Below are 18,387 nucleotides of genomic sequence, written 5' to 3' on the forward strand. Positions count from 1 at the left end.
TCAAAAAAAAAAAAAAAAAAAAAAAAAAAGACTGCAGAGCAAAAGTATTAAAGCATTAAATGATGTTTTACAAAGATTAAAATGCTGTGGACAGTGTTGGGTGTAGCTGGTTAAGCCACTGCCTGGGACACTGGTATCCCATATGAGCGCCAGTTCAAGTCCCAGATGCTCCACTTCGGAGCCAGCTCCCTGGAAAAGCAATGAAAAGTGGCCCAAGGACTTGGGCGCCTGAGCCCACATGGGAGGCCTGGAAGAAGATCCTGGCCTAGCCCTGGCTGCTGTAGCCATTCTGGGCAGTGAAACAGAGGATGCAAGCCAACCCAGCTTCCTGCAAATGCACCTGGGAGCAGATGACAGCTCACATGCTGGGGTCCCTGCCATCCACCCGGTAGACTCACATCAAGTTTCGGCTTCTGGCTAGTCTGAGCTAATTCCGGCTGCTGCAGCCATTTGGGGAATGAACCAGTGAACAGAAACTCTCTCTTCCTCCCTCCCTTTCAGTCACTCTTTCAAATAAGTTAATTTCTTTTTTTAAAAAAATGGATCAGTCGGGGCTGTGGCTCACTTGGCTAATCCTCTGCCTGCGGCGCCAGCACCCCGGGTTCTAGTCCCGGTCAGGGCGCCAGATTCTGTCTCAGTTGCTCCTCTTCCAGTCCAGCTCTCTGCTGTGACCCGGGAAGATAGTAGAGGATGGCCTGAGTGCTTGGGCCCTGCACCTGCATGGGAGACCAGGAGGAAGCACCTGGCTCCTGGCTTTGGATTGGCACAGCGTGCGGACCATAGCGGCCATTTGGGGGGTAAACCAATGGAAAGAGGAAGACCCTTCTCTCTGTCTCTAACTCTGCCTGTCAAAAAATAAATAAATAAAAGGATCTACAATGTAGTCACTACGCTAGGCACATGAGCTCATCAGGATCTGATGAGAAGACAAAGGTTAGCATTTCAGTTTCAACTATTCAAAGGAATTCCCTAAATGCTTGCTGAATAAGTGAAAACAATGACTTCAATTTTATCTGCAACATTTGTTGGCCCTTTGAGCTGTAACACCAACTAGTACCAGTCTGCTAGCTGCCTCAGTGGACTTAAAAAACAAAGAAAAACTAGGAACCGAGGGTGGCGCCAGACACACAGCTGGAAGGAACGGTCTACTTTTAGGGTGCTCCCCAAGGGGATGGCACCTCTCTTCCTATGTTAGTGCACAGTGCTTTCTATAACACGACACTGCCAACTACTAAACACATTTGTGTTCTGCCCCGCCCCCTGCAAGCACACAAGATTTTAAGTTTCTGACTACCAATAATTTTGTTTGTTTTGGTTTTATTTATTTGAAAGGCAGAGCTGGAGAGAGGGAGGCACAGAGAAAGATATCTTCCTAACCACTGTTCTACTCCCCAGATGGGCCAAGCAGAAGCCAGGAGCTTCATCCGGGTCTCCCACGTGGGCACAGGGGCCCCGCATTTGGGCCATCTTCTGCTGCTTTCCCAGGCACATTAGCAAGGAGCTGGATCAGAAGCAGAGCATCCAGCAGTGGCTTAACCCACTGTGCCACAATGTGGGCCCCTCAATGGAGTTAATGCCATGTAAAATGTGCTCTTTACCATCATGCCCACTGTTTTTTCAGTCCAAAGTCAAACACGGGGTAACTTGTCTATTAAATAATTACTGATCCTCTTTGCTTGGCTATAATAAACCAGTTTTACACCCCATCCTTGCATGTCTTTGTGTACCAGTTTCCCCAGTGATAGCAACATGGTCATTCATTTCTGGCACAGCAGTAGGGTGTCAGCACTCTCAACCCCAATCTAGGCTGGGGAGAACTCCAAACATGCTGGATGCCTTAAGGATGGGGGCAGTACGCTACGTCAACATCACACAGCCCGGAAGCCCCTGTTCTCCATGAGGAGCCGACACCTGCATGCCCAGGGCAGCAGCTGGCAAGGGTGTCTGGGCAGGGTACAAGAAACAGCACAGCTAAAAATAGTACCTGTTTGGAGGGCTCTCTCTCCAGTTACGCTTCATCAAGGAGGACTGCCAGTTTTTATTTAGGTTCAGACAGGGAGACACCACGAGGGAAATCCCCCTCTGAGCCACTTATTCAGGAACAGCCTTTAGTTTTTAAATCAGTTTTAACTATGAGAACAAAAATCTTAAGAAAAAATTCATAAACATGTTTTGAAGCATGTAACAAAAAGATACTATTTCAATCACATTATGAATCTGCAGTCTAATAATTTCAATCTAGCCCAGATATTTAACAGTAAAGCTAGTTTTTAAGCAGATAATTATCGGCCTAGGTGAATAAGAAACGCTGGGGGAAGACCTCTCAAAGGATCTTATTTAATAAAGGACAATTTGGGTGCAACATAAAGTATTTCAGTTTAGACCAAGACACTGGATTAGCATGTAAGAACTTTTTTGCCCTTAAAAAATCATTTAAGGGCCGGTGCTGTGGCACAGCAGGTAACGCCACCGTCTGCAGTGCTGGCATCCTGTGTGAGCACTGGTTTGAGTCCTGGCTGCTCCACTTCGGTTCCAGCTCTCTACTGGGAAAGCGGCAGAGGATGGCCCAAGTCCTTGGACCCCTGCACCCGCGTGGAAAACCCAGAGGAAGCTCCTGGCTTCAGATTGGCCCAGCTCTGGCCCTAGTGGCCATTTGGGGAATGAACCAGCGGATGGAAGACTGCCTCTGCCTCTCTGTAACTCTGCCTTTCAAATAAATAAAAAAATCTTTTTTAAAAAATCATTAAGTAGTTTCTTCTATGGCATTTAATATGCTGATTATAAGTACTTCTCAGATACAATGGTTCAACTCAATCAGGCAAAAGTTTTTAACTTTAAAAATTGAGTTCTCAAAGTATTTAAATCCTGTTTATAACTATGTGGAATAATTTAACTTTCACTAATTCAAAACAAGCTTTTTTTGAAACAGTGGGCTTTAGAAAACCACCATATTTGTGTTATATCTTTTACACCTACCACATATGATCACAATTATTACCTACTTTAATTATTTTTTGGCAGACCTACTTATTCTATTATTCTTTTTTACAACAAGTATTTAAGCACCCACTGTGTGCCCGCCACACAATGGGTACATCTGTTCTTCTTCGAGCTTCCCCAAGTTCATGGGTTATCCTATCACTGGGAATGGAGGCAACAGGTAGGAAGCCAGAGCTGGAAAGGTTGTGCAGTACAAACTCGGCAGTCTGAAACTTCACAGCCATGAGCAAAGAAACATTTGGGAAAATATTCTTTTTGCAGAAATCCAGGAATAGTATTCGCTCTAAAAATAATCTTTCGGGGCTAGCATTGTGGCATAGCAGGACAGCTACCCCCTGTAGTGCTGGCATCCCATATGGGCACTGGTTCAGGTCCCGGCTGCTCCTCCTCTGATCCAGCTCTCTGCTATGGCCTGGGAAAGCAGTAGAAGACGGCCCAAGTGCTTGGACCTTGCACCTGTGGGGGAAACCTGGCGGAAGCTCCTGGCTTCAGATTGGCTCAGCTCCAGCTGTTATGGCCATTAGGGAGTGAACCAGTGGATGGAAGACCTCTCCCACTGTCTCTCCTACTGTCTGTAACTCTACCTCTCAAATAAATAAATCTTTGAAAAATAATTTTTCTTAATTAAAAACATTTTGTGAGTACAATATAAAAACTATTCTATGGAAACAATAAAATTCTGTTTTAGGATAAGAACACAATAGTAATGAGAAAATTTTTAAGGAAAAAAAAAAACCAGTGACCTCCTCAATGAATAAACAGTACAAGAAAACCTACGGCAGCACGTGCTACCCAAGGTGCCCGTGAATGCTCCACTTCAGAAAGGTGAAACTAGGGCCCTCTGCCGACCTCTGGGGACAATCTTACTCTCTGCCTTGGCACAGAAAGGTGCAGAATATGTGGCTGCAGTCCACTGTGAAGTTAGGTCCACAGCTGCGTATTACTCACGTTCAAAGCAGCTTCTCCACACTTCTCAATTGCTGCAAGACCCTGATTGTGGATGTGTGTCTCCAGCAGTTTTTTCAGTTCTCCTAGGCCATCCTGGATCCTGGAGACAAGGTTATACATGCGCCCCAGATCTGAAAGAGGAAGGTGGCCACTGAAACAAACTGTATACCCACTCCATTCACTACGCATTTCCATTATGACGAGAGATACCCTGACACGAAATCACCATGCATTTAGATCTTAGTAACCAAAACAATCATAACCTAGTGTTTTCTATTTGGTTTATGTATACTTGGCTAAAATGAGATCATGTTGTTGTGAAGATTATTTTTCTTCAGTGTAAAACACCATTAACATTAGAGAAATTTTTAAATCTGAAATCATATCTAATGCCTCCCCAAATTCCCAAGATCAAGTTGTTATTTATTTTGACACATAGTAAGCTTTCAAATAGTTGTTTAAAAAAAAGAATAAATTCAAGGAAACTACAGATAAACCTCTCAACTACATAAAGAAGTCACTAAAAAGTCCTCCAAATTCTTCATTAAACCTGTGTATGGTATATGTTCAATTTACAAGGACCGAAGACAAAAGAGATTCCCAAATCTTGAACATCTACCTTTTACTGAGCTTCTAACACGTCCTAGTAAAACATGCTGTGAAGGAAAACATGAAATCATCTCAGAATTTTCACAGGAAAGCTACTCAGGGTAAAAACCAGGGGTATGGGACAGGTCGTAATTCACGCTAACCCCAGAGCACGCGCTTCCCCGAGTCGCCCGGAAGCACCCTGGCCAAGTCAGAGACCTACTGGGTACACGCAAATACGCGCACGTGCAGCTGACCTGAGAAACATGGCCTTAGAAATAACGTTACTTCACAGGATAGAATTTCCAAACCGCAGATGATAACAAATACCTACTCGTGAGGCTTCACGACTCACCTTCATTTTTGTCAGCATCCAGCAAATTCTGAAACTCCGTGTGGAAGATTTCCAAGTGCTTCTCGATGAGGACCTGCTCACACTTGCGCGCCAGCTCGTCCTGGGTGCTTTCGTGAAGGTAGACCTGGACTCTCCGCTGCTCCTCGAGCAGGCGCGCCTCTGCCTGTGGAGCAGGACATTTCAGGGAGTGGTTCTGACTCATTTTTAACAACTGTTCTGCGAATAATGGCAGATTCAATCACAAGTATGCGCTCATGAAGTAAGATTAAGAAAAAAAGTAAGAGGTTCTTTGGTTTGAGGGTAAATACCAACCATATTTAAACAATCACCGATGTGTTTTTTCTCTGCAAAATATATTTTCATTTAAAATTCCTCTTTAAATACCCTAACGATGTTATTATCATCAATAGGAGTCCAATTGTCTATCAATTTTTTCCTTCAGGTAAGTGCCAATTCACCTTTTGGGGGTACTATCCCTCCCTCTGACACGGAGAACCCCAGGGACCCTCCCCTGGGTGTGGACCCACTTTCAGCAGTTCTACTTTGTATGGGAAGCTAACCTATGTCAAGAGCCACACGAATATACTCCCTGAAATGGCCACATGCAGACAAGCACCAGCAATTAAGACTTCTGGAAAAGACAGGCATCTCCGTGACCACAGAGACACTCCCGTGCAGAGAGCAGCATGTTTTATGTACTGGTAAAGAAACCAAAGTCCTAGGCACTGAGTGTCATTAAGTCGCAGGAAGGACAGCCATTTTCATTCTTGGTTGCTTCCAAGTCATGTAAACTCCCTCTAAGCATAATTTAACTCATCTATATGTATTTATTTGAAAGAAGAGTGACAGTGACAGTCCTCCATCTCCTATCTGCTGGTTCACTCCCCGAATACCTGCAACTCTTGAGGCTGGGCCAGTCTAAACCCAAGGGTCCAGAATCCCACCTGCGTCTCCCATATGGGTGTCAGGGACTCAAGTAACTGAGCCGTCACATGCTGCCTCTCAAAGTGTGTACCAGCAGGAAGCTGGATCAGAAGCAAAGCTAGGGGTCAGACCCAGGCATTCTGATACGAGATGTGGGTGTCCCAAGCAGTGGCTTGGCCAGTATGTCATGCCACCTGCCCCAGATAAACTTCTGGTCATCACTGTACCTGGCAGAGAATTATAATAGAACATCAAGATAAAATCCAGATAACTGAGCAAGATTACACAAAGACTGCATCTTTTGAATTTTATCTGGGTCTCAGTAAAAACAAAAGGAAAAAAAGAGGTAAGCAAAAATTGGTAAACAAGGCATTTTATTTTTAAAGTTTTAAATTAGAAGGGAAAGCACTGGGTCTAGTGGTTCAAACAGCTCAGTCCCATACCACGGTGGCTGGGCTTGATCCCTGCTGCTGGCTTCCGATTCCAGCTGTATGCCCATGCGGACAGCACAGTGGAAGCAGTGGTGATGGCTGAAGGCATGGGTTCTTGCTGCCACACAGATCTGGATTGAGTTGGCTCCAGTCCCAGCCGAGCGCTGGCCACCGTCGGCATTTGGGGAGTGAACCAAGAGATGGAGACTTGCTCTGGCTCTTCTTCCTTCTGCCTCTCAGATAAATTTTGAAAATTTAAAAATCTTGGGGCCGGCGCCGTGGCGCACTAGGTTAATCCTCTGCCTGCTGTGCCAGCATCCCATATGGGCGCCGGTTCTAGTGCTGGTTGCTCCTCTTCCAGTCCAGCTCTCTGCTATGTCCTGGGAAAGCAGTGGAGGATGGCCCAAGTGCTTGGGCCCCTGCACCCGCATGGGACATCTGGAAGAGCACGTGGCTCCTTGCTTCAGACTGGCGTAGCTCCAGCCATTGAGGCCATTTGGGGAGTGAACCAACGGAAGGAAGATCTTTCTTTCTCTTTCAGTGTTTGTAACTCTACTTGTCAAATATAGAAAAAATTTTTTAAATAAAATTTAAAAATCTTAAAAAAATGTTACAAACCTGAAATCATGCAAAGTTTTAATAGTTCAGATTAATCTCAACCATGTGAGATAGTAAGACACCATGAAAATACTGCCATGGCTTAGGTTTGTTTGCTGATCAAAGCCACCCTTAGAAAGACAAGCCAAGGAGTCTCAGATATTCCCACTAAAATTCTCCTGCCTACAGAGAAGAGCATACTGAGGCCACCAGGGAATCTGTGAATCTAGCCCCAACTGGCTGCTCAAGAATATGTCTTAAAAAAATCAATACTTGATCTCAATATTGTTCATGATATGTTTTACTGTAATTCCTGATAAAATGTATGTTTTCATATAAACATTTCTTCCCAAGTTACTGAGTAACATTTGTTCTCTTCTGCCACGTGGCTTTGTACCCTCTCAGGCACATACTAGGGGTTCTGTGAGATGTGTGTATGTAACACCAAACACACCGGGCTTGCTACTTGCCACACACTATTCTAGCACTTTGTCTCTCTCTCTCTCTCTCACACACACATACACTTTAAAATTATTGTAAATTATTTAAAAATTAAAGCTTATTTAATCTTCATTACCTATTATTATTCCCTTTTTATAAATGAAGAAATTACGGAAGAGAAAGGTTCAGGTCGTCCCCTAAGTAAATGGCAGAGTACGGATTTAAAATTAAGATTCACGTCCCAGTTTGAGACGAAAGGTTACAGAATAGAACTGCTCACATGGCTAAATTCTCATTTCATGTTTATAGATTCTTTGCATTACAGACTCTGAGAATGTGATGGAAAGCATGTTTGGTACGATCCAAGCAGATATGAACTGAACTTTTAACTTCTCTAGAAAAAAATACCTTTATGGGAACCAGGAAGCAGGAAGCATATTGCTACCTGAGGCGGGGCTCATGCTGGACTGAAAATATTCAGGCCATTGGATGGAAACGCTAGTTTCTCAAGTTGCCTTTAGCTTTAGGGCTGATTTTAAAAGCAGATTTCTCTGCTTTGGGATGCCTACAAAGCTCTGTCCTATAAAGCTGGTCTCCTTGCACCAGAGAGCTACCACCGTCCTAAGTACAGAGAGCTGACTTTAATAATCATCATAATCTACTCAGAAGCCTGAAGTAGGACAGTTTTGCTCCCCCACTGCATACATGTACTCTGATAACAGGTTCCACCTTAAAAACATATGGTTTAAAGGAGTCACCACACAGGAGACTTCAGCAAGAGATATATTCACTGTCAAACTATAAAATGAAATAACAGGCAATGCTAAGATTCAAAACAGATTACGTTTCAAAAGCTCATCTGTCAGGCAGTTGTTTGAAATGCTGAATGAACTGGCTGGGTTCCAGGTCAGCATACAAAGTCCATTTAACCCCAAAATACACATACACAAGGAACTATTAATATTTCAAGTATAATACTTCTGAACCAATCCATTTTTTCTTAGATTCTGAGCTATCAGTTTTTGTTGTTATTCTAAGCCCCAATTATAACTGCTATCTCCTATGAGACAACACATTCAGAACACCACAAACTGGACAGGACTTTATCGCTTATTTTCTCACATCATACAAGAGGAGGCGAGTCTGCAGTCCCTCACCAGGTGCACAGGGAATAAGATCAAAGCAGCCACCAGACCAACAAGACCCAGACTCCCTAGAAATCTAACTCATCTAGTTCAAGGATCAGCAAACTTCCACGTAGGCCAGATCCCGCCTACCACCTTTGTTTTTCTTCTTAAATACAGATGAAGTGGTACTGGAACCCAACCACACCCATTTATTCACAGGATGTTACGTCTGCTTTTGCCTGCAGCACCAAGAGAGACCACATGGCCCACAATGCCTCAAGCATTACTATCCAGTCTCTGGCAAAAAACGTTTGCTGACTCCTGACACAGGTCTTTCCTCAGAGCCCAAGTCCAGGATTCCTGTATTTCTAAGAAAGTGAATACAGAACAAATCTGTTAGAACTTGGTCATATCACTCGGTACAGAAAAGGACTGGGAACCCTGGTTTAATCTTAGGTCTTGTCCCACATGAGAAACAGGATCCTGTGTGTCAGAGACTACTCCTCTACCTTCAACCTGAAACTGTTATAGATTCTCAGGGAGACATGTTAGAAGAAAGCAAAAACTTACTCACAAATCTGAGAATATTTGTATCTGAAAATGTTCTCACTAACATGGTAAGACCGAGACAACCCTAAGATATTTACGTTCTAGGAAAAATAGTTCAAAACAAAAGTCACACAGCTTTTATATATCTGTAAAACAGCCAGAACTTTCAGGCATGGTCAGCAAACAAATTTATAAAAAGCTCCCTGGAGAATTAGAAGAAGTATTTACACCTGCTGAAGACATGCTAGGACAACAATGCCCAACAAATGACTTGTGTGAAGAAAAGTGCATATGCTATTTTAAACAGTAACTCATCTGAATGGCACATTTTTAGCTTGTCTACTTTAAGTACTATATTTAAGCTTACCTTTTTCATATATTCGGTAACTGGGTTCTGTTGCAAGAATTCAGTACTCTCTCTGGTATAAAATCTTTCTGTGTCAGCCAAAAATTGAGATTCAAAGGATTCTTTATACACTGTTAACGTAGGACCCTTTGCAAATGCATCATCTTCATTCAGCCCCAATTCCACTAGAAATAAATATGAGCTGCATTTCAATTACCCTATTTTTTGTTGTATTTCACAGAATATACTTAGATAAAAGATTAAGTTAGGCATAAAGGTAAATGTGAATGGCAGAGCATAAGGTAATTATTATTCACTAATAATAAAGTGCATCGCTCAATAGAAGAAAAAAGCCAGGACACACAAAAATAATTGACTCATACCAGGTATCCTTTAGAATTATCATGAAGTGCATTTGGAAAACTTCGTATTTCCAAAAGCAATAAAAACCTCTAATTTAAACTTTCAAAGAAATACCATGCTATCCAAGGTTTTAAATACTGTGTTAACTTATCAGTTCCTCAATGTTTCAAGCTGATAGATTTCTATTTATCATTCAGTTCAATAGCATTCTATCATTAGCCAGTAGCTAATTATGAGATCAGAAAACTCAAATGTCTATTTCATTAAAGTTTCTCAAAGGCATAAGGATCAAACAACTTTTAAGAGGGTAAAATCAAGTAAAATATCACCAAATAGGAATTATGAGTACCTCTGTAAATGCTAACAGTCCTGATGATATTAAATGTTTTTTAAATGAATCTGGTATGGCACTGTTGTGACTGTAATTTGACATGAAAACTCCAAATAACTGAAATTATTTACCATAAGACTGTACAACTCCACTAATCAGTCTTGTATTGATGGTTTCACCATTTCTTTCCTTTTCAATCAGTTTTAAGACAGCATTTGTTACCTTTAGAAAGGAAACATGAAATATATTAGAGATTACAGTATTTAATATTTAATATCCCATGTCCCTTAAACATTCAGAGCCATTAACAATGTGAGATAAGGGATACTCTCAAGATGTTCTAAAGGACAGAGGCAGGAAGCTGGCAAAGGATCATAAAAGAGAACACACAAAGTTCTTCAGAGTGGGTACCTGTTTATTCAATGGCCTGAACAGACAATCTCTCCAAGTCACCAATGCAAGCTGGACAGAAAAAAAGAAAAAAAAAAAGTGTAAAATGCCTATACTCACTGTTTTCCCAAGACATCTGAAGTCACAGGAAATAACCTGAATATAAGATTTCATCAAAGTGTCCAGATTATAACCTGGCAAAAATTTATTACCATGATGAAATCAGACTACTGCACGAGCTAGAACTTCAAAAGGTATCAGCTCACATTTTAAGTTTAAAGGAAATTTTGCATTTAGAGAGACAATTCATACTGGCTTAAAAGACAACAGTGGATTCAATCTATGAATGTGTTCCCTGGATCAAATAATTTTAATATTTGACCTAAAAGAATAAAGATAATTCCATTTATCATCATGGTTTCCTAATAGTCTGCAAAATAAATTATAGACTATAAAAATCTATCAACTTTCAAGTTCTTTTTTGTGGTGATGGTATACAGATGCACACAACTATAAATAATAACTTTAAATTTTACATACTTCAAATGGATGTGGTTTACTATAGATTAATTATTCAGATTCCTACTTTTCCTCGCATGTGTTTATGCATATGTGACTTCTTTTTAATGAAAACATTCAAAGATGATATGGTTTATTTTATCCATTTCTCTAAACTCCCCACAGGAGTCATGTTAGCAAATTAACTAATAATATAAAACATTCTCTGAAACAGGAATATTAGAATTCATACATGGGTATTATTTGTTGGGAGATTATCCAGTTAAAATGAAATTCAGATTTTTTAACACAAGAATACAAAATGCTGAGAAGTTCATTTAAATATAAACACAATCAGCCTTACTTTTCCCAAATTTAACTAGAGGTGCAACTGGGTTTATATTCATATTGTATTTATGAAAAGGTTATATGCAAATTTAATCTATATAAAGAACTTCAAAGTAGCAATTCTGCTAAAAATGTAAGAAATAACATGAAAGCAATATTAAAGGAAATATTAATAACACATAATATACACTCGAGCCTAACATAACAAGGTAGAATGCGTGGGTTTTGAAGGTAAATTAAAGAAAGGTGAGCCATGACAGACATACTCTAGAAAGTACCCTCTACTTCCTCTGTACTTTCTGTAACTATTGTTAAACATAGTACAGGAGAAGTTAAAAACTAGGGATTTTTAAGAGTCTGTGGTTCAAGAGAAATCTCAGACATGGAAAGCCAAGACACTGTGGCAAAAAATGACCTCAATGAAAGATCTGAGGGAGACCTTGGTGGAAAGAAGAGGCCATCAAAGGAGGTATCTTTCTCTGAAGGGAAGAGAGAACTTCCACTTTGACTATGGCTTTGTCTAAATAAGGTCAGAGTTTGTGAACTCAAGAGGCTTCCATAGCTTTGGCAGCTCCAGACAAGAGTCTTGGGTGATTACTGACGTCATAAATAAGAGTGACAATTGCTAAATCAACAATGGGAGTCACGGTGTACTTACTCCCCATGTAGGATCTCTGTCCTTAATGTGTTGTACTATGAGCATTAATGGTAAAACTAATCTTCAAATAGTACTTTATACTTGTGTATCTGTGCAAACTGTTGAAATCTTAGTAAATATTAAGTCGATCTGTATATAAAGATAATTTAAAAATGAATCTTAATGAAGAATGAGATAGGAAAGGGCGTGGGAGATGGGATGGTTTGTGGGTGGGAGGGTGGTTATGGGGGCAAGAACTGCTATAATCCGGAAGTTGTACTTTTTTTTTTTTTTTTTTTTTTGACAGGCAGAGTGGACAGTGAGAGAGAGAGACAGAGAGAGAAAGGTCTTCCTTTGCCGCTGGTTCACCCTCCAATGGCCGCCGCTGCAGCCGGCGCACCGCGCTGATCCTGGCAGGAGCCAGGAGCCAGGTGCTTTTCCTGGTCTCCCATGGGGTGCAGGGCCCAAGCACCTGGGCCATCCTCCACTGCACTCCCTGGCCATAGCAGAGAGCTGGCCTGGAAGAGGGGCAACCGGGACAGAATCCGGCGCCCCAACCGGGACTAGAACCCGGTTTGCCGGCGCCGCAAGGTGGAGGATTAGCCTATTGAGCCACGGCGCCGGCTCCGGAAGTTGTACTTTTGACATTTATATTTATTAAGGGCCAGCGCTGTGGTGCAGTGGGTTAACGCCCTGGCCTGAAGTGCTGGCATCCCATATGGGTGCAGGTTCAAGACCCGGCTGCTTCACTTCCTGTCTAGTTCTCTGTTGTGGCCTAGGAAAGCAGAAGATGGCCCAAGTGCTTGGGCCCCTGTACCCACGTGGGAGACCCGGAGGAAGCTCCTGGCTCCTGGATTCGGATCAGTGCAGTTCTGGCCGTTGCAGCCAAGCCAATTGGGGAGTGAACCAACAGATGGATGACTTCTCTCTTTCTGCCTCTCCTCTAACTCTTTCAAGTAAAATAAATAAATCTTTAAAAAAATTTATATTTATTAAATAAAAGTTTTCTATATAAAAAAGTCTATGGTGGTGTTGTAGGACACACAGGGTGTTTTAGGGCAAGCAGGTTTCCGAGAATAAATCAGTCAAAACCATGCAGGTCCTACACTGAGAGCACTGAGCCTTAAGAAAGGATTTGTACGTGGATAAGAAAAGCCTATTCGTCATTCCACCATGGATACAATTTCAAAGCAACATGTTGTACATGATAAACATACACAACTTCTGCCAACTGAAAAAATGTTTAAAAAGAAATAAAGAAAAAAAACGAGTAAAAAAACCTCAAAAAAGCTAACCCCAGAAAGTTTAAAAACTTAGTAATGCTGGAACAGGGGTCTGGTATAGTAGTTCCCACTTCGGACACCTTTATCCCACAGGGTGCCAAGGTCCACCCTGGCTTCTCCCCCAGTGTCCTGGGACGCCTATATCCCACAGGGTGCCAGAGTTAACCTCAGCTTCTCTGCTTCTCCCCCAGCGTCCTGGGATGCCTATATCCCAAAGGGTGCCAGGGCCAACCCTGGCTTCTCTGCTTCTCCCCCAGCGTCCTGCTAACTTATACTCTGAGAGGCAGCAGGTGATGGCAAAGTACTCAGGCCCCTGTTGTCCCTTTGGACTGACTTCCAGATCTTGGCTTTGGTTTGGTCTAGCCCTGCCTGCTGTGGGCCTTTGGGGAGTGAACCAGTGGATGGAAGATCTTGTTCTCTCTGTCCTGCCTTTAAAATAAAATGAAAATAAATAAATTAAAAAAAAAAAATCTTTAAGGGGCCAGCACTTTGGCTGTGCTGGGAAAGCAGTGGAAGTTGGGCCAAGCACTTGGGCCCCTGCCACCCTTGTAGGAGACCAGGATGGAGTTCTAGGCTCCTGGCTTCGACCGGGCCCGGTCCCGGCTGTTACGGCCATTTGGGGAATGAACCAGCAGATGGAAGAGCTCTGTCTATCTCTCTCCCTCTGTTAACTATGCTTTTCAAGTAAGTAAAATAAATCTTAAAAACAAAAAACAAAAACAAACCCAAAACTCTGTAATACATAACAAAGTACCAGTATGAAGCAGTATCAGCTCTGACACAGACATTGAGCTATATAAACAATAAAAATAAGTCATGATTCTGAGAAGCACTGTTTCTTTTAATCAAATTTTCAAAAGTTAAGCAATAAAATATTGCCACTATGGCAACATTCTTGAATATAGAGATAAGCTTATTATTCAGAATTTGAGACTTTAACAGCATGGTTCAAGGAGGCAGTGTGCTTATTTCACAGAACGCTTTTGCTACTCTCGCTCTGTCCTCCCTTAACGGCCCTGGAACAGTGTTTCTCAGAACTGGGTGTGCCATGACAATCACCCAGAAGGCTGTCAAAACTCGGACGGCCCGTCTCAAGCATCTAATGAAGTCAGCGCAGGACAAGGCCGCAGGTGCCCGGGTGACGCTGATGTTGCAGGCGTGGTGATCACACTCTGAAAACACCTTTGTTGACTGAGGAAATATCGGAATGTGGGACAGTTCATAGTTTGTTGCGGGTGAGGGTCATTCCTGAGGCCATTAGCTCTGGTAAGGGACCTGACTGGCCCAGGACCACCAGGCCTCAGGACTTCAGCAGAAACAGAGTCCCAGGCAAAACATGATGGTCTGTGAAATGATGGTAGAAGAGACCTTAAACAGCAAACGCAGAGGTGTACAAGTTGTGTTTTTAGAACTCCCAATTCACCCACCCTTCCACTTTCTTGCTACAAATATTTAAGAGTAATATGTTGATAAAACAAAGACAAACCGTCTACTATTCTGAAACAGACTCATATTTGCTTACATCCCCTTTCTGAAAGGTGATGTATCTTTCTGAAATACACATGTGAAAGGTTTTTAAAGGAAATCTTACTGAATAGATTTCATATATTCCTTTTCGTCCTTCGTCACATTCACGGCGAACCCAATGTCTATTGAGGTAGGCACAAATTCCATTCAACACTTTGCTTGAAAATCGATAATCTTCCCATTGTTGAGTGTAGAATTTCAGTACACTCTCATCCATCAAATCTTCTCCATCCTAAAAATAAGTTAACTCAAACTTTAAGATGACTAATTTGCATTTTAACAAATTAAAGATGAAAGCAAAAACAAACTGATAGCCTTAAAACACATGAATGCATAAGGCTAACTTATTTTGTGTAAAAAACATGCTAATTAACAAATTCAAGAATACAGCAAAAAAATTCTTTCAAATTAAACTACAAATGCTTTCATAATAGGTACACACTCAATAAAAAGTATCCTGAACTTTAAAGTATTTCAAGAAAAATCACCTCGATATTTTTCTTGTTAAAAAAAAATTAACATGCAATTTAATTTAGCAATTTAACCATGAAGCCAATACTATTAAATTGTATCTTCTTCTTTCTTTAAATTTACTTAAAAACTATAAACATTTTGTGTTTTGTGGTAATCTGTTGTGCTTTTGTAAAAATAGTACATTTCTTCTTTAAGGAGACCTCATAAATAAAATGTATATTCACTAAGATTATTTTTATTGAGACTTCCATAGTTTAAAATCACAGACTTTTTGAAGAAAATCAATTTAAATTTTTTATTGGGTATTAATGGCATCTACGAAGTCTCACCCTTTAAAAACTGAGCACTGTACAGCACTACCACGTACATGGGCTGGAGGAAGGCAAGAGAGGTGGGGCCTGCTCTTTGTAGTCAGGGCCTGGCCTAAGCCCCTCAACGCCTCTAGGCTGCAGTGACTTCAAGTGGGCAAAACAAGACTTGAAGCCCCATAAATCTGCAGTACACAAGTGACCATCTAGGTAAAAATCTGATCTTGACACAACCACAGCTTTGTTACTTAAATAATATGAAATAAACTTTAAAATGTAAAGTTAAGGTATTCTCAATAATGGAAATGTGACCTTTTTAAAAATGCAAAGACACCACTGAAGGCATGGCTATCGACACGCTTACACGATCTGCTGTTTTCGTTTCAGAACTGAATTACAGCTTTCACTTTACAAAGCGTGAGAGCAAGACATTAGAAACACCCTTAGGGGAACATGAAAATGATCACTGAATTTGTCACAATTTGTGATCAATTAAGAGTCTGTCAGAAACTGTTTCAGTTTCCAATTAGCTTGTAACAAATAAACAATTTTTCAGCATGGTGAAATTTTTGCACATTATCTGTGTAAATAAAAAAATTTAAAATATATACACAGAAAAGTCCCTGCAAGTTTCCCAGGGTAGAGAGTACAGAGGTCTTCACTCACTCTATATGATATGGTAGCACCAGCTGAAGGAGCCACTGCCCATCCTGTGGCTGGGTGTAAGGCATCACACTGCCTTTGCTACAGGGGAGGAAGACTGAGGAAGAGAAAGGCAGAAGATGAGGGGGAAGACTCCACCACTGCCCACGCACAGGCTCGAAGCAGGAAGCACCATACTCAAGGACATGGATACTTGGAGTGAAACCCAAACTAGTCAAGGGCACGTCACAGCAGTTTGGAAAAATGTGATTACCAAAGTATAAGCAACGTCATCATTATTTATATATCATTTGATAGAGAACACCACATTGGGGTCAAAATAAAACACAGGTAATTGGATATAGAATTACATGCTTTAATTGAAAAAGCTCACCAACTTCTAACAAATACAAACCCATTAAATCCTTTAAGGAAAGTGGTATTATGGTATAAGATTATCAAAACCTTTTAATGTGAACAAATAATAAAACAGTATGTTACAAAGATTCCGTCCTCATGACAGTTAAAAGGCTAGGCAAGACAGCCGGCACCGTGGCTCAATAGGCTAATCCTCCACCTTGCGGCGCCGGCACACCGGGTTCTAGTCCCGGTTGGGGCGCCGGATTCTGTCCCGGTTGCCCCTCTTCCAGGCCAGCTCTCTGCTATGGCCAGGGAGTGCAGTGGAGGATGGCCCAGGTGCTTGGGCCCTGCACCCCATGGGAGACCAGGAAAAGCACCTGGCTCCTGGCTCCTGCCAGGATCAGCGCGGTGCGCCGGCTGCAGCGGCGGCCATTGGAGGGTGAACCAACGGCAAAAAGGAAGACCTTTCTCTCTCTGTCTCTCTCTCTCACTGTCCACTCTGCCTGTCAAAAAAAAAAAAAAAAAAAAAAAAAAAAAAAAAAAAAAAAGGCTAGGCAAGATCAAACCACCTTCAGACACATGCTAACATCTAAGTCAACAAACTAACATTTAGGTTAAAATCAATTCACTTTTTTTTTGCATTCTATCACAATTGCTCAGCACAGACATAAAACATCTTACCTTAAGAAGATTTGTCAAGTAATTCTTCAAAAATTCCTTAAGTCGTTTGTATAATTCCAAGCCAACAAACTGAGCTCCTCCAGGTGTCTGCCCCTTTTTTGACTTGGAAGGCGGGCCACCAGCCCCCCGGGCTTGGTTGGACTGGTGCACGCTCGTGCAGTAGTTATAAACATGACTTGGAGGAAAGTTAAGGAAAGTGTGTAGCACAGCTGTTGACAGCAATCACTATGAACACATTTGCTTATATTTCAGTTTCAACAGTCCCAATGTGTCAACCAAAACCTTTAAAAAACTAGGATGGAAAAAGATCCCATTCATACTATCAATGGACACAAAGTCAACAAGTCCGGTTCACAAGGTTGTCTGGAAGCCTAGGGAGAATAGTGGAATGTGCCAGGAGGAATACTGCCCCCTCCTGGCGGGGGGAGGGAAAGAAATAATAATCCAATAATCCAGATCTTGTAGACTGCCTAACGTGACTGAGCTTGTAGAATACTGCTCTGCGTGTGCTAGCGTGAAAAGAACTGGCATAGCATATGCAAAGACACAGGTACAAATGAAAAAGAAAAAGCAATTCCAGTATTTAGGAAAACAGAAAGCTACTCATCACCACAAACTGTTCTGATGTCTGGCTATAAATAACGTTCCCAGAAGTGCACATCATAAATACTTTTGCGTGGCTTATAAATGAATTAAACAAAACCACATTTTGAAGATGAGGGATGAAAAGCAGACAGACAGCAATGGCGCACACGAGAGCCACATTCTCACAGTGGAAGTCACAGATGTCCAAAACTCATCGGGCAACAATAGCAGTGCACGTACTACTGAGAAATACAGCTGCATCTCACAGCAGAGAGGGACGGGGACAGGGATGGGTGAGGCAAAGAATGCCCGCATTTTATTTCAACGTTTACATCCTATGAGCTTATCTGCAAACACTAATTGGATAAAATTCACAGAAAGCCAATGACACTGACTTGGAAAGAATGATCCAGAAAATAGAGTAAGAAGCAACAAAACCCAATATTTAGGTACATTAACAAATTTATTATATAAAGATATCTCAAGTCAGCAGGCAAAAGGTTATTTAATAAATAAATATGTAGAATTAGGTAAAGATATTTCAGAACACATTACACATGGATTAAGAAATGGAAACTACAGGGGTGCCAGCACTGTGGCGTAGTGGGTAAGGCCACCGCCTGAAGTGCATCCCATTTGGGCACCGGTTTGAGT

General features: G+C 41.6%; 1 protein-coding gene across 10 annotated transcripts in view; it reads right to left on the bottom strand.

Moving 5' to 3' along the window:
* The window catches only part of CUL1 (cullin 1), a 107,488-nt gene that overhangs the window by 21,803 nt on the left and 67,298 nt on the right, over positions 1–18,387 (bottom strand). For 7 of the 10 annotated variants that reach the window (XM_089329586.1, XM_089329582.1, XM_051849029.3 and 4 more), the window contains exons 3-9: positions 17,149–17,323; positions 14,748–14,915; positions 10,412–10,462; positions 10,132–10,222; positions 9,328–9,491; positions 4,892–5,054; positions 3,949–4,079 (exon numbers count right to left, since the gene is read on the bottom strand). In XM_089329586.1, the coding sequence (XP_089185712.1) occupies positions 3,949–4,079; positions 4,892–5,054; positions 9,328–9,491; positions 10,132–10,222; positions 10,412–10,462; positions 14,748–14,915; positions 17,149–17,323 (943 nt within the window). The remainder of the gene's footprint in view (positions 1–3,948; positions 4,080–4,891; positions 5,055–9,327; positions 9,492–10,131; positions 10,223–10,411; positions 10,463–14,747; positions 14,916–17,148; positions 17,324–18,387) is intronic. The other 3 variants (XM_089329589.1, XM_089329588.1, XM_089329587.1) reach the window with 1 other exon arrangement.

The sequence above is a fragment of the Oryctolagus cuniculus genome, chromosome 3, assembly GCF_051225735.1.
Source record: "Oryctolagus cuniculus isolate XC-2025 breed Fujian yellow rabbit chromosome 3, ASM5122573v1, whole genome shotgun sequence".
In the NCBI taxonomy this organism is placed as follows: domain Eukaryota; kingdom Metazoa; phylum Chordata; class Mammalia; order Lagomorpha; family Leporidae; genus Oryctolagus; species Oryctolagus cuniculus.